General features: G+C 35.5%; 1 protein-coding gene across 2 annotated transcripts in view; it reads left to right on the forward strand.

The window, feature by feature from the left end:
- The first annotated feature begins 407 nt into the window (after positions 1-407).
- The window catches only part of PIK3C2G (phosphatidylinositol-4-phosphate 3-kinase catalytic subunit type 2 gamma), a 460,044-nt gene continuing 445,334 nt past the window's right edge, over positions 408-15,117 (forward strand). For both annotated transcript variants that reach the window (XM_055571258.1, XM_055571268.1), the window contains exons 1-3: positions 408-1,088; positions 5,641-5,723; positions 10,641-10,798. In XM_055571258.1, the coding sequence (XP_055427233.1) occupies positions 408-1,088; positions 5,641-5,723; positions 10,641-10,798 (922 nt within the window). The remainder of the gene's footprint in view (positions 1,089-5,640; positions 5,724-10,640; positions 10,799-15,117) is intronic.

Below are 15,117 nucleotides of genomic sequence, written 5' to 3' on the forward strand. Positions count from 1 at the left end.
GATAATGTTGCCATGGGCCAGTGGGTTTTCAGTAGAAAAGGAGTCCAAAGGGGAATACCGGCTTTCATTCATGAAACCACCGTCATGACTGAAGTGGGCTTAGTTTTCTACTACAGGAGTTTCATGCATGTCTCTGAAGTCAATATTCCCCCTTGGACTTTAATTATGTGAGCCCTGATGGATTTTTATATAACTCATGGGTTTATCTCATTTGCTATGGGGAAACTTCAAAACAATTGTCTGTATTTATTCAACATGTTTCTTTCTTGAAAACTCTTTTATTTCTAATTAATCACATTTTTTATTTCCTTTTATCATTTGTCTAGGAAAATTCCTATCATCTTTTATAATATCATTGAAGAGATATTTGGAGCTGAGTCAACCCTCTCAGTTACATAAAATAAAGAATGGCATATTACTGGAAAACAGGTCTAAATTCCAGTGAATCACATGAAAAGCAGCAGGAGCACCAAGAATTCCCCTCCTTGAATCAACCTCTTTTTCCTAGCCTAGTCAGTCTGGGTTTTGATAATGTAGTAGAGGAGATCAGTAACAAAATCCCACCCTGTCAGAGAGAAATTGAAGAAAATGCCTTTTTTGTGCCCAGTGCACCACACTGGGACTCAAGAAAATATTCATTAGATGAGACACACCAAACATCCTTGAATGAATTCACTTTTAAAAGCTCAGAACTCTCCTGTCACCAAGTTAGTGAAACACCAGTAATTGGTTTTAGTAGGCGTTCTGTGCTACCAAATCCTCAAAACATCAATAAAGGAAGCTCTTGGGGAAATCCCATAGGAAAATACCACGGTGCTGATGATTACGGATTCAATAATTTGCCTCTATCATCTACCAGTCTGGATAAAATTAATTCACAGAGTCAACTGGAAAATGAAAGTCATAACTACCGTATAGGATTTGAAAGCAGCGTTCTTCCTATATACCCATTCTTGTCAACTAACTTGATGCCAAAAGAAGAAAACAAAAGCAGTAGAAATATGAACATTGTAGAGTCTTCTCTGATGCCCTTTAAAGGTTCTTCTCTACCCAGGACATGGGAAAGTACACTCCCAAAGAACACTGAGGTATGTACCATATTTGTCAACCTAAAAATACGAATCTGAAAGAATCAATCAATAATGTGCTGGGTGGATTTGGTAACAAGAGTAACTAATCTTCAGTAGGGGAATGTATTACTACTACTTTTGAAAAAATGCTTATTATTCACAAATTCCATTTTCATGAATTAATGATTTTTTTTCTAAAGAAAGAGTTTTTATAATATTTTTAAAGTTCTTGTTTCATCAAAATTAAATAGTGTGGTATAGTATTTACATTTTATTAGACAAAAAATATCATAGTTGGAGGTTTATATGATTGTATTTTTCATTCTTATTGTGTTATTATGCTCACACAGAAACACAAATGCATTTCATTACATTTATATTTTGAGTTACATTACCATGAATTAAAACATCATATTATTGGTAGGAAAAATGGCCCTTTACTCAGAGGCTTCTAAATTACCCTGTTGGCTGACACCATCTACTGGGAATGTTTCAAGAGTAGGAAATTAAGTAATCATTGTGCAATTCATCCTGATGGGTTCATTAATAGTTTTCCAATCATTTTAGTAACCACAAAGCTTCTTGCATAATATTTGAACATTTCTCTGCTATACTGAATCTAGACACAAGGGAAACCAGAAGTAAAAAATAAAAAGAAGAAATATTATTTCAGCTGTAATTTACAGGCTTAGACAAAAGGATTCTTCATTTATTAGACAACTATTTATCATTATTCTTAAGTTATATATGATATACTAGGCATAACAAATACAAAGAAGAAAAATGCATGATACCTGATTTTAGGAATAGCATAGTGTTCAAATGGAGAAGGCAATGGCACCCCACTCCAGTACTCTTGCCTGGAAAATCCCATGGATGGAGGAGCCTGGAAGGCTGCAGTCCATGGGGTCAATGAGGGTCGGACATGACTGAGCGACTTCACTTTCACTTTTCACTTTCATGCATTGGAGAAGGAAATGGCAACCCACTCCAGTGTTCTTGCCTGGAGAATCCCAGGGACAGGGAGGCCTGGTGGACTGCCATCTATGGGGTCGCACAGAGTTAGACACGACTGAAGTGACTTAGTATATTGTTCAAATTTACATGCAAATGAATAATGGCAACACAGTAAAATAACACAGAGGATGAGTTCATTAGAGAAGACACAACTGTGTCTAAGGCACTTGCAGAAGAAATAACACCTCGAGGGATTTGAATTAAAAGTGGATGAAATTTTAGGAACCTCTACTTCTGATCATGATGGTGTAACAAGTACTAAACTTTCTCTTACCACTGAAAACAACTATGAAATTAGACAAAATACATGAAACTACTGCTTTCAAGACTGAAGAATCAGTCGAGACAGTGATCCTTGAGAGAAGAGAAACACCCAAGTGTTGTTATGGTCATTCTGGTTTATGCAGGGCTTTTTCCCGGTGCTAGGTAGGCTAGTGGAGCCTAATTTGAGCCACAGTACCTAAAGAAGGCTGAGCACCAAAGAACTGATCTTTTCAAACTGTGGTGTTGGAGAAGACTCTTGAGAGTCCCTTGGACAGCAAGAGATCAAATCAGTCAATCATAAAGGAAACCATCCTGAATATTCACTGGAAGAACTTACTCTGAAGCTGAAGCTCCAATACTTTGGCCACCTCATGCAGAGAGCCAACTCATGGGAAAAGACCCTGATGCTGGGAAAGACTGAGGGCAGGAGGAGAAGGGGATGACAGAGGATGAGATGGTTGGATGGTATCACCGACTCAATGGACATGAGTTTAAGCAAACTCCAGAAGATAGGACAGAGAAGCCTGCAGTCCATGGGGTTGCAAAGAGCTGGACATGACTGAGCGACTGAATGACAACAGCATCGCTAAACTGAGGAGGCAGAGACGCAGTTCTAGGCTGCAAAGGAAGCTGTGATTTGCAGAGCAGACCACAGAAGAAGCTACGCAATGGATAAGATTTATACTGCAGATTGTTGGCCAAGAGATCATATTCACCACACACAAATAGAAGTTATGCAGGCCACAAGTTCTGATCCTGCAAGAGAAGACTGAGCAGAGCACTTCCGGTATTCGATTGAGATCACACAAAACTATCTCTTAAGAGCAAAAGTCGTGCTCTGTAGTAAATGCTCTACATACCATTTAGATGTGGCCTCACAAAAAATAAAATCAAGGCAGACAAGACCAAAAGGATCTTAACTGACTGCCAGAGAAAAACTGTAGTTTGTAGAAACAATTCCTAATGTGTCATCTACAATATCCAATATTAATAACAAATGCAAAAGATGTGTAAAGATTAGGGAATTCTGAACCATAATCAAGAAAATAACTCTGTGAATAGATTCTGAGATAGAACAGATGTTGGAATTAACAGACAGTGACTTGAAGGAAGTTATTAAAAGGATGTTCAAGTAGATGAAGTAAATGTGAACATAATGAATAGACAAATGAGCAATCTCAGGAGGAAACAAGAAACTATGAAAAAACAAAGACTAATGGAAAATTTAGTAATAAAAGTATACCTGCAAAGAAAAAGTCAGTGGGTATGATTAAAAACAGATAAAGGATGATAGAGGGAAAAAGCAATACTTGAAAGAAAAATAATAGAAATTATCCAAACTAAAAAAGAGAAAATAAAAGAACTTTATAAAAGTGAGCAGGACTAAGAAACTTATGAGAGAAACAGTTTAACATATGGATAATTTGGAAAGCTAACAGAGAGGAAAGATGGAAAAATTCATTTCAAGAAATAATGCCCTGAATTTTATCAAATTGGGTACAAAATATTAAATTACAGATATAAGAAAATCAATACATCTCAAACTATAAATGCAAAGACAGCCACATGTAGACAAATTATACTAAGATATATGAAGACCAAATATGAAAAGATCATAAAAGGCAGCAGAGAGGGGGAAAAAATATTTCATGCAATGAAACATTTTGAATTAAACCTTATCTTTTCAGAAACAATGGAAGCCAAATGACAATGGAATGGCATTTTTAAAGTTTTATTTAAAAAAAAAAAGAATTCATACTTCTGTACTTATTGAGTACATGCTTGAAATTTTAAATGAAATAAAAATATTATCATATAGACAAATGTAGAGAAAACTTAATTCACATACACACAAAAAACACCAAAGTGCTTTATATGCAAAGAAAATTATACCAGATGGAATCTAGAAAAGAACAGAACAAATGGTAAATGTGTTAGTAAATAGGAAAAACTACTTTAATCTTATTTTTTTGAAAGACAGCTGTATAAAGCAAAAAAAAAAATAGTATTTCATTATGAGAATTACTGTATATGTAAACAAAAAGTAAAAGACAACAAGAGCATAAAAGATGAAGGGGGTAAATGTTATTTGCTCTTGAAAGTTCTTACATTTTAAATGCAATAGTACAGTATTAACTCTAAGTAAACTGTGAAATATTTAGGATGCATATTGTAATTTCTAAGCTAGTATAACCACTACAAGAACAGTAAAAAAAAAAAGAAAAACTAAAAATCCAACAGAGGAATTAAATGAAACAGGAGAAAAATCAAATAGACTGAAAAAGTCAGGGAAGGAGAAATAGAAGAACAAAACAAAATAGAAGAAACGAATAGAAGTATGTGTGAACATGGCAGTCTTAAACCCAACCACATCCAGAAATATACTAAATCCACTCCAAACTAGATAAGAAAGACAAGAGCCAAATTTGAAAAGCATAGGTACAGATAGTTTGAAAGTAAAAAAATCAAAATATTTAACATTCAACCAGCAAAACAAAGCCTTGTGTCATTACAAATATCAGAAAAAGTACAGTTCAAGGCAAGATATTACTAGAGAAAGAAAAGGGTCATTTCATAATAATAAAAGGATCAATCAGGAAGACATAATAAATTTCAATGCATATGTACCTAGTAACAGCTTCAAAATACATAAAGCAAAGATTTTTCTTTTAAAGTTAATCATATACCTACCCTCTGACTGAGTCATTTATGCACTTATTCACAAGAAGTGAAACACATGTCCAAAAAACACTTGCATATGAAAATTAATATTTTTCTTTACAATACTCCCAAACTACAAACAACACACCTGTCCATCAAAAAGAAAATGGGTAAACAAACTGTGGAATAGTAATTAAAAAGACTACTAATAGGAAATAAAAAAGATAAACTATTGATAATGTATGACAGCATAAATTTTAAAATATGTATGATTTAAACGAAAGAAGACAGAAACACAAGAGCATGTACACTTAATCTATGGTGACAGAAATGTGAATTAACAGTTACCAAATACATGTTGAGACTGATAGAAGGAGATATGGGGGAACTTTCTAAAGTGATAGAAATGTATACTTTGATTGAAATATTAATATTCACAATTGCATATATTCCTCAAAGTTCAAATATAAATATATTTCAGATTTATGTATTTTTCTATTTGTATTTTTTCAGTAAAGTTTAAAAAATAAAATTAAAAGCAGAATGGCTTTTTAAAACAAAATAAAAATTTTAGAATTGTATTTACCTTTTCTACACACAAAACTATTTTAACAGTTTTTATTTTAAGCTGACAGGTTGTTCCATTCAGCTGGTTGAAGTAACTCAAGGCAGTAATATGAGTTTGGCATCCTTTTGCAACAAAGTAAAAAAGTGAGTGCTGCTATTTCATTCAACTTTGACATTTCTAGAACAGTGCATGAATTTGTCTATTTTAACATCCCTGAACTGACTAATCTTGCATATAGAATGTTAAAGCTCTATAATTTTTAACATAGTTAAATGGATAAATTTATTACACAGTAGTTCATTAATCAACTTATGGTGTTGTTTTGTTGTTTACAGTAAAATTAAAATTTCCCCTGAAAATCTGCTAAAGATGAATATTTTATAACTTTGGGCTTGCTCATGCTGTTTGCTAATAGCTTGGTTTGCGGTAAATTAACTTCTCATTTAACTAGCACATAAGTGACTGACTTCTGTGGCTCTGTCCCAAACTAGCATGAATTTATCCTTCTTACCTGGAATATACTATTTAGAACAATGAGAATACCTTCTGCTTAATAACTCAATCTTACCCTGAATGGGCTGCTAGAATACTGAACAAATGCATGGGTGTTTGTCCACTGAAAAACAAATTTGATCACTAGGGGATATTACCAAGACATCACAGATCCCCTTTTGGCTAACCTAAATAAAGAACTCATAAAGGTAGATGCTTCCTTTTTAAAGACCAATCTTTCATTAATCAATGAAAATTTATATAATGCCATTTCTTCTTTTGCTCAGATTTCTGAAATTTTTGAAAAATTAGTGCACTTTCATTTTAGTTACCTTGATTTTTATATTTTTTGGCAGTTTTAAGTGTAATAAATATACATATAAGTAAACATATTTATCACCTATAGCTGCTGCCTGCTGAATGATCATTTGGGGTTAAAGATTTGAACCATTTATTTAATCATTATCTTAAAAAGCTACCTGAATGCCTAGTAACTAGTTCATGCATGAGAGAGAGTCAAACGAAGAACAAGCAAGAAAACTGAAAAGCAAGGTCAAGTTAAAAAACCTTGTTACCATATTGAAAGGACCAAAGGGCATACACATACAAAAAAAAAAAAAAAAAAGCATTTCAAATCCATGAACCCATATTCAATCTTTAATTAATTTCTTGCTCCAGTTCACAGAAGAAAATTTTAAATGGCACTTTGGATTCCTAAATTAGGATCTTTAAAGATATCAATATTGACTCTTTCAAGAATAAGCTACCCACTGTAACAACCTGACAAGCACTGCCAGGAACTTGACACTTTAATAAAACTTAAGACGTGATAATTTCTACTCTCGAAACATGAGAAATAGCTCTCTTCATATCACAAGGTAATACTTGGTATAGCTCCATCAAAAAACACTTATTAGTCTCTTCCATAACTTTTTTCCCCCAAGAGAATTTAGTATGTATTCTTTGGTGAAATCTTCTTAATAGTGACATAAAAATATTTTATGGGATGGTTTGTCAGTAGCTCATGGTACATTTTTAAACTCTTAGATGGAATTTTTTTCAATAGTTTCTTTCAAAGTAACCATGAGTACTAAAAAAAGACAACCAAACAATAATAAATATTAAAGTAGTAAAAAAGAAGACAAAGGTTACGTTCACACATTTACTTTTTTTGTTTTCAATAATTTTTGTTGGCATGTACTCATATAAAATGAATTTATTATGTATAATTATTTTGTACACAAACTGTTCACTCAACAATTTTTTTGAGGACCTACTATGTGCTGGTGTCCAAATACTTCCAAAAATATTTAGATATCCAAATATCCAAAGCTCTTTCATTCAAAAACAGACCAAATTGAATTTGAAAGACAAGTTTCTTAAGAGAGTCTCCAGACTTTCTGGAAAGCCCTAGTAGAATGGATTTATATATCCAATTTCATTTGTGTTTTTTCCTAGTATTTAAATAACCATACCTAAAAATGCTGTTAACATTCCTGCTACATACCCTTCAAGAGGCTCTCTAATTTATGGAATTTGGTTTTATATTATTACATATTTTTAAGCCATATATCTCAAGAAATATAGTTTTATGATACAATAAAATATCATAGTGAGACAGAAGACAGATGGGTCCCAAGCTATGCAGCCAGAGTTTGTCCCCTGTAGACATATACTCCAAGATAAGAGTAAGAAAGGAATTGAGCCCTACCCAGTTAAGAGATAAAAGACCCCATATTCCTCATTCTCAATGTCAAAGAGATCTCCCCAATTACACATGTGTAGGAAGGCTCCCTCAAGGTCAAAAAGGAAGGTGGTGCCAGGGTATAGTAGGTAATGTCAATATCCAATAGCACATTTGCTAGAATCCATCTTGGCTAAGAGATGTGCCTGCACCCATGGAAGGACCCTGAGATAAACCAAATACAGACTCAGAACCAGGGAAAGCAAGATAAATGGCCAAAGGAAACCCAGAAGAAATACCCCATAAAAGGGATTCAAACTCCTGTGAGGGCATGACTTTCTCTTAGCCCATCCATGTGCCTATCCACATGTGCTCTTTTCCTCCTAAGAAACACTTTACTTGTTTCACTACTTTCCATCTCTATGCAAAAATTCACTTTTACACATCTGTGGGCCACGGCCTTGTCACTGGCCACTGGTCACTGGTCACTGGGGGTCTAGTGGTTAAGATTCAGCACTCTCACTGCCATGGCCTGACTTCAATCTCCGGCCGGGAACCGAAACCGTGTTTTAAGCTGCTGCAGGCAAAGGCCATCAGAGAGCAACAGTCAAAGTCGCTCAGTTATATCCAACTCTTTGCAACCCTATGGACTGTAGCCTGCCAGGCTCCTCTGTCCATGGAATTCTCTAGGCCAGAATATTGGAGCGGACAGCTGTTTCCTTCTCCAGGGAATTTTCCACCCCGGGGATCAAACCCATTTCTCCTGCAATGCAGGCGAATTCTTTACTGTCTGAGTCACCAGAGCAATAGTACACAAACAAAGTTTTGGGCCCACAGTAGATGCTCAGTGAAGGTTTAGAAAAGAAAGAGTCATGAATTTACATTTTAAGTGTAATTCTCTAAAATGGTAGAAGGTTAAATCATGCATGTATGCATTGAGTAGTATCTTATCATATGGTTGAATGCTAGATCATCAAACTCCTCAATTCAGAAATGGAGTCCAAACCTTTGATGGAGGGTAAAAGAAGGAAGAGTGGCCTATATGTTTATCCTAAGTAGTGGTTCTTGAACTGTAGTAGTATTGACTTATTTGGAAAACTGCTGGGAGAAAAAAATGGGGGTGGGGGTGGGAATCCTCCATGTACCTACTGAGTCAAAAACTTTGGGGATGGAATCCAGAAAACAAGGTGATCCTTATGCATGCCAGGCCCATTGGATGAACATGTACTTTTCCACTTGTGAGGTCCCTTAAGGAAGGGATGTTTTGGTAGAGTTTAAGGGTACAGAGATGGAGCTACCTCAGTGAGCCTATACTACTTTAATGCTGCATAAATTGTTAGGATGAATGTCAAGGATGTAATATATCTGATATATTACACAGAATGCATAATTTTTCATTCAGGAAAAGTACTAGAAAGTTCAGGGTTCTTCAAAATTAACAAAAAATGAAAAATAATCCAAGATTTCATATTCATCATCAAAAACATTTTAAATAGCTAGTCACAAATTTTATGTTATATTCTACATGTGGGCAAAAAAATATAGCTCTACAGGGATTCAGCTATAATGATATATAATGATAATTATGATATATTACACGCATATATTGCTTTACATTCTACAAAAGTCTTTTATATGCCTTTTCTTGCATAAAACTTTAAAGTAGATATAAATATCCTCATTTGTGCAAACAAAGAAACTGGTCAAATAACTTGCCTCTGACCATAAAACTACTGAATAAGAGAATCAGGGTTCAAACTCAAGGCTCCTGGCTCCAAGGAGAAACTATTTTGCAATTCTCTGACTCTTGACACAGCAAGTAATTGTGCAGAATGTACAAATGACTTCTGAGCTCAATTATTTATGTAAAATCCAAATATTTGTGTAAAATCCAAATTATAAAGAAAATGAGCTGCCAAGAATTGTACTTACCGATTTGACACAAACAAGAGAATTTAACCATCAATAAATGAATAAATAATAAATGAGTGACTTCTGGCTTGAGAAAGGCACAAGTTCAAGCTTCAAAGGAAATGTCCATGAAGCAATAGTCACTGTTCAGGGTGAATTTTCATATTTTATGATGACAATGTATTCCTTTTTCATCACCAAAATGGGTTTATTTGGGAGAAGCAAAAAATTACAATGTGGGACATGTAATTACGGAAAACCACAGGCAAGTCCCAGTAAAGCAAAGGAGAGGAAAACTTTCATAAAGGAGAAGGGAAATTGGGAGGGGCTATTACAAAAGTCCATCAGAGGCAAACTTGTGACAGGCAAGGAAAATCTTTTCTCTTGGAAACCTGGCAAATGGTATTATCCCCCATGGGATTCTCAGGCATTGGCCATCAGGCAGGTCTAATGAAATTTCTTTCTATGCTGTCACAAAATTCCAAGTCTGCTTGGCTGGCTGTGTAGGTGTGCACTGGCAAAAATCTTTCCATTCAATAAAGCATTTAGAAGCATTTGTGGAACCCCTTTCATGTTCATGGACTGTGTTGGGTGATGGTGGGATACAAAAATGAATTATCATAGTGTGTGTGTGTGTGTGTGTGTGTGTCTGATGGGATACAAAAAGGAATGCAATATAGTATGTGTGTGCATTTGTGGGAGAGAAGGCAGCAATAGCAACTATTCCTCTCCCGTTTTTGCTGGACAATATATTCCTAATTGCTTCAAATGAGATGCACCAGAGAAAACTTGAAGACCAGACATTTACAGTTGTTTTTGGTTTAACTGTAATCTTTACTAAGCTAGCCTAGCTAACAGCACTGTACCACGAATCAGCTGCTGGCTACTTTCCTATATTAAATCTTCTATTGCAAACCCTTCAAGAAGTTTCTTGAAATTTTGTCCTAAGTACTTTTTCACATATATTTTTCAGAATAAGAGAAACATATCATGCTGCTGACATGGATTCCAATTCTGGGAAGATTTGGAGCACGACTACAGCATTTCCATATAAGCTCTTTTCTAATACTAAGTTTAATATAAATATTTTTACTGATAACTCAACAAGAGGACTTCATTTTATCCCATGTGGTAAGCAATCTTGCAAATAAGTATAAAAATCTACCTAAAGCTGGTATGAGCTGCCTAGCCTTGAGCCCACAGTCTGAAGTCATTAAGAGAAGCAATATTAGCTAGTATTTTGTCCTGAAGTGAAGTAACAGGAAAACAGCTGGAAATCTTTTAACATTTTTTTAGCTATTGTTTCAAAGAACTCTCTCCATAGCTCACCCCAGGACACCTTATTTTCCTACTATGAAATAGCAAGTATAGCAAGTTTTTAGCATATTAAAAATAAAAGCTAAATTTCAGAAAGATTCTAGAGAAAGGCTACATGTAAGTGGAAATGGCTGTTCTTATCCTTTAGAAACAACTGTTTTATTCAAAAGTAAATAAACTGGGAGATTGAATAGACATTGATACACAGCCTGTATCTTCAGAGTAAGAACTGTAATAGTCCTGTCAGTCCAGCATAGTTAGCAGATCTACTGAATCAGTCTCTGCAGATGGATCCCAGGTATCTATCTTATCAAACTCACCAGATGATTCTTATTCCCTAAAGTTTTAGAATCTCTTTAAGTTTTTTAATATTTATTTCACTGTTACAGTCAACCTTTTTGCAAAACAATTTTGTTCTTCAAATAACCTTTGTTGCTACTAAGTTTCTACCTATCAACTGCTGTTCCTTGACAAATTATTGTTGTTCAGTTGCTAAGTCATGTCTGACTCTTTGAGACCCCATGGATGGCAACACATCAGGCTTCCCTGTCCTTCACTATCTCCTGGAGTTTGCTCAAAATCATATCCATTGAATCGGTGATGCCATCCAACCATCTCCTCCTCTGTTGTCCCCTTCTCCTCCTGTCTTCAATCTTTCCCATCATCAGGGTCTTTTTGGCTCTTCACATCCGATGGCCAAAGTTACTGGAGTTTCAGCTTCAGCATCAGTCCTTCCAATGAATACTCAAGGTTGATTTCAATTTTTTCATTGAAGTAGAAGTGTTAGTCACTCAGTCATGTCCAAATCTTTGTAACCCCATGGACTGTAGTTTCATTATGATTACTAGAATTTGTTGTTGTTGTTGTTTTTTCTTTCTTACTCTAGCTAAGGCTCCAAGTTAGTACAGATGACTGCAAACATAATGATATTATGTAGGAATATTAGGATTATCTGGTTTGAAACTAACAGAAACCAACTCCTGCTGATATAAGTTAAATAAAAATTTTTTAAGGATTACAGGTATTTCTTTAACATTTAGGAGTAGGAATTCAGAAAACATTTGGGAAGAAAAATCTGATGTACAAGCAGTCCAAAATCCCTGTATGTCTCTCACCTTATCTCCTCTCTGTAAAACTGTTTCTTAGGTTTCTCTTACTTTCTGCTGACTCATTTCCCTTACTTTTCTGAAACACATGGAAAGCCAGCCTCAAGCTTAAAAGTTATTTGGCCAGCTACCTTAAGAAAGTTCAATCTCTAAAGAAAGTTCAATCTGTTGGATCTGTTACCAAACTCAGGTTTGGCTGCTCACGGCTAAAAACCAATAATCAGGAGGAATTATTGAAGGTGCATTAATCAGAAAAGCCGGCAATCTGTGGAGAAGATGGACTTATGCCCCAAGGCCACTCCAAAGATTGTGCTCATCCCTGACAGTTTTTGAAGGGAAACAAGTGGGGGAAGAATCTCAGTGAATCGTGGAGGCAGAAGGCTGGGTTCTGCTTTGTTCTCTGTTCTGTGCAGGTTGACTGACTCTCTCTTCAGATGTTATCTTGCCTGTGGGACATGTCTGCAGGATCGCTAAGGGTGGGGGGGGGGGGTGTTGCTCTAGAGAACTAATCAATCTTTAACTACTTAATTCTTCATCTTATTTTTAATCTCAGAAAAGAATCAACAGGTTAATTAGGTTCTTTCAAAGTTACAGGGGAACAGAAATGGGCAAAGAGAAAAGGGGCAAAAGAGCTGCTTTCAGATCCACTTCCCAATTTCTGAAAGCAGGGTTCTGATTGGACCACCAAGGTCAATGCGGTGTTGCACCTTGATCCAATCAGAATGATATCTGAGTAATGTTGACTTCAGTGGCTGAAGAAGAAGAAAGAATTATGAACTAGGGAGACCACTCCTGATCTTCCAGTTTATAATATTTAATTTCCAATATTGGATTTGGCAAACCAGAAACCATTTTTGACTTTTACAAGAAGTTTCAGTAAAGTGATTAGGTCATTGTGTTAAGTGTTAGAAATGTACAGTGGTAAGAGGATGTCTGTGGCCTCAAAGATACTGAGTGTTTATAAAAAGGAGGAGCAGGAAGGGATGGATTAGGAGAAGGAGGAAAAAGTAGAGGGGAGACAAGACACATTTATGAAAATATACAGAGTAGTGTATGCTACTTTTAGGAGAAAAACTTTTCCTCTGCCCATTTAAATTTGAAGTGGGATTAGGACTGTGACATAATTGACAATAGACAGATTAACAAGGCAAAAGACAAGGTTTCTTTACACAGTCATGCAGGGGTTATTCAATAATTAATGACCTGCTGAAACTCAGAGGTATACATTTATATAACAGCATAATATAAACATGTGTGCAGGGGGAGGTATTTAAAGCTTCAACTAGAAAAAACAATAATTATATATCTTTTTATGCTAGTGGATGGGCAGTCTGTCTCCTTCCTGGAGTTTGCAGGAAGCTCTCTCAGAAGGAAATTAATAGCGCCTGTATTATGAGACTTGGCTTTATTCAGATAAGAAAAGTACAGAAAAGATTTAAAATGTTTTCATTTTAAACTAATTTTTACGCCAAAACTGTGATCCCGTCGCTACTTTATATTAGTGCTTTGCCAATAATATAAACAGAGGATGAGATGGCTGGATGGCATCACCGACTTGACGGACATGAGTTTGGGTGAACTCCAGGAGTTGGCGATGGACAGGGAGGCCTGGCGTGCTGCAATTCATGGGGTTGCAAAGAGTCGGACACGACTGAGCGACTGAACTGAACTGAACTGAATAATATAGATGTACTCTAAAGAATAAAAATCTGAAGAGCATTTCAAGAATGACCAGTAAAAAACAGAAGCTGTAACGAAATCTAGACAGAAAGAGGAGGAGACAGTGAGAGATTCTCATCCAAAGAGAATTCTGTTTCCCCCAGAGTGAGAAAATAGAATCCTTCTGGAGGAGCAGGTGTTTTGAAAAAGGTTGTCTCTGCTTCTACAATCTTCAGCTATCAATTCAGTGAAGAAGATTCCCTGTCTTTTTTTCCAACTCCAAAGTTATTCTAAAGCCAGTGTCTTTACTTTCTAAATTTAAATGACACATAGTTGGAACTGTATTAGGAAGTCATTTGTGACCTGTAAAGTGGTAGAAGCCAGTTTGCAAAGATTAAAGAGTAATTGAGAACTACTGGCAGCAGTTATGTACTCTTTAAAGAAATTTGGCAGTAATGAGAAGGCATAAATTAAATAAATAAATAAGATACTATTCTTAAGGAAATATAATGGAAGAGGAGTGATTTTATTAGAATATTAAATAGAAAAAGATTATTTTAAAGAAAAGACAAAAGCATCTTTAGAGTGGGGAATATTACATAAGAGAAGGGCTTTAAATTGATGGAACTAGAAACCAGTGATGGAAGAATCATATGTGAATAAGTTAGATTTAATAAAAAGCAATGATACTCCAGCTCTCTGGAAAAGACCCTGATGTTGAAAAGACTGAGTATAGAAGAAGAAGGGGAATGACAGAGGATGAGATGGTTGGATGGCATCATCGACTCAATGGACATGAGTCTGAGCAAACTCCAGGAGATAGTGAAGGACAGGGAAGCCTGGTGTGCTGCAGTCCATGGGGTCGCAAAAATTGGGCATGACTTAACACTAAGCATGATACTTTTATATCAAAAGAGATGTAAAGGGATCGAGAAGGATGCATAAAAACTAGATTTAAGCCGCAAAGTAGCATAATTTAAAAAGTCACGAATGGGTCTTTGCCTTTTCAATATGGTAGGCAATATGGTCAACAGATTGAGAAGGGTTGTATGAAGTTGGCAACTATGAGAAACTGGGAAAAGGATCATATTAGCCGCCAAATTGAAGATACAGGTATAAAATCTCCTTAAAGTAAACCATGGTACTTGTTGGCTTACAATATGGATGAAAAGTTTAACTTACAGACACTTAACTATTTGGCTTCAAGGAGAAAAAATGGTAATTTCAGATACAGACATGCTGAATTTGAAGTGATAATGAGACATCCAAAGAGTAACATGAGTAGTAGAAGACATGACACCAAAGCACAGAAGAGGAGTAACAGTTAGAAACTAGCTTGTGGAGTCCTTCATGTAAACTGCAAGAACT

The sequence above is a fragment of the Bubalus kerabau genome, chromosome 1 (assembly GCF_029407905.1).
Source record: "Bubalus kerabau isolate K-KA32 ecotype Philippines breed swamp buffalo chromosome 1, PCC_UOA_SB_1v2, whole genome shotgun sequence".
In the NCBI taxonomy this organism is placed as follows: Eukaryota; Metazoa; Chordata; class Mammalia; order Artiodactyla; family Bovidae; genus Bubalus; species Bubalus kerabau.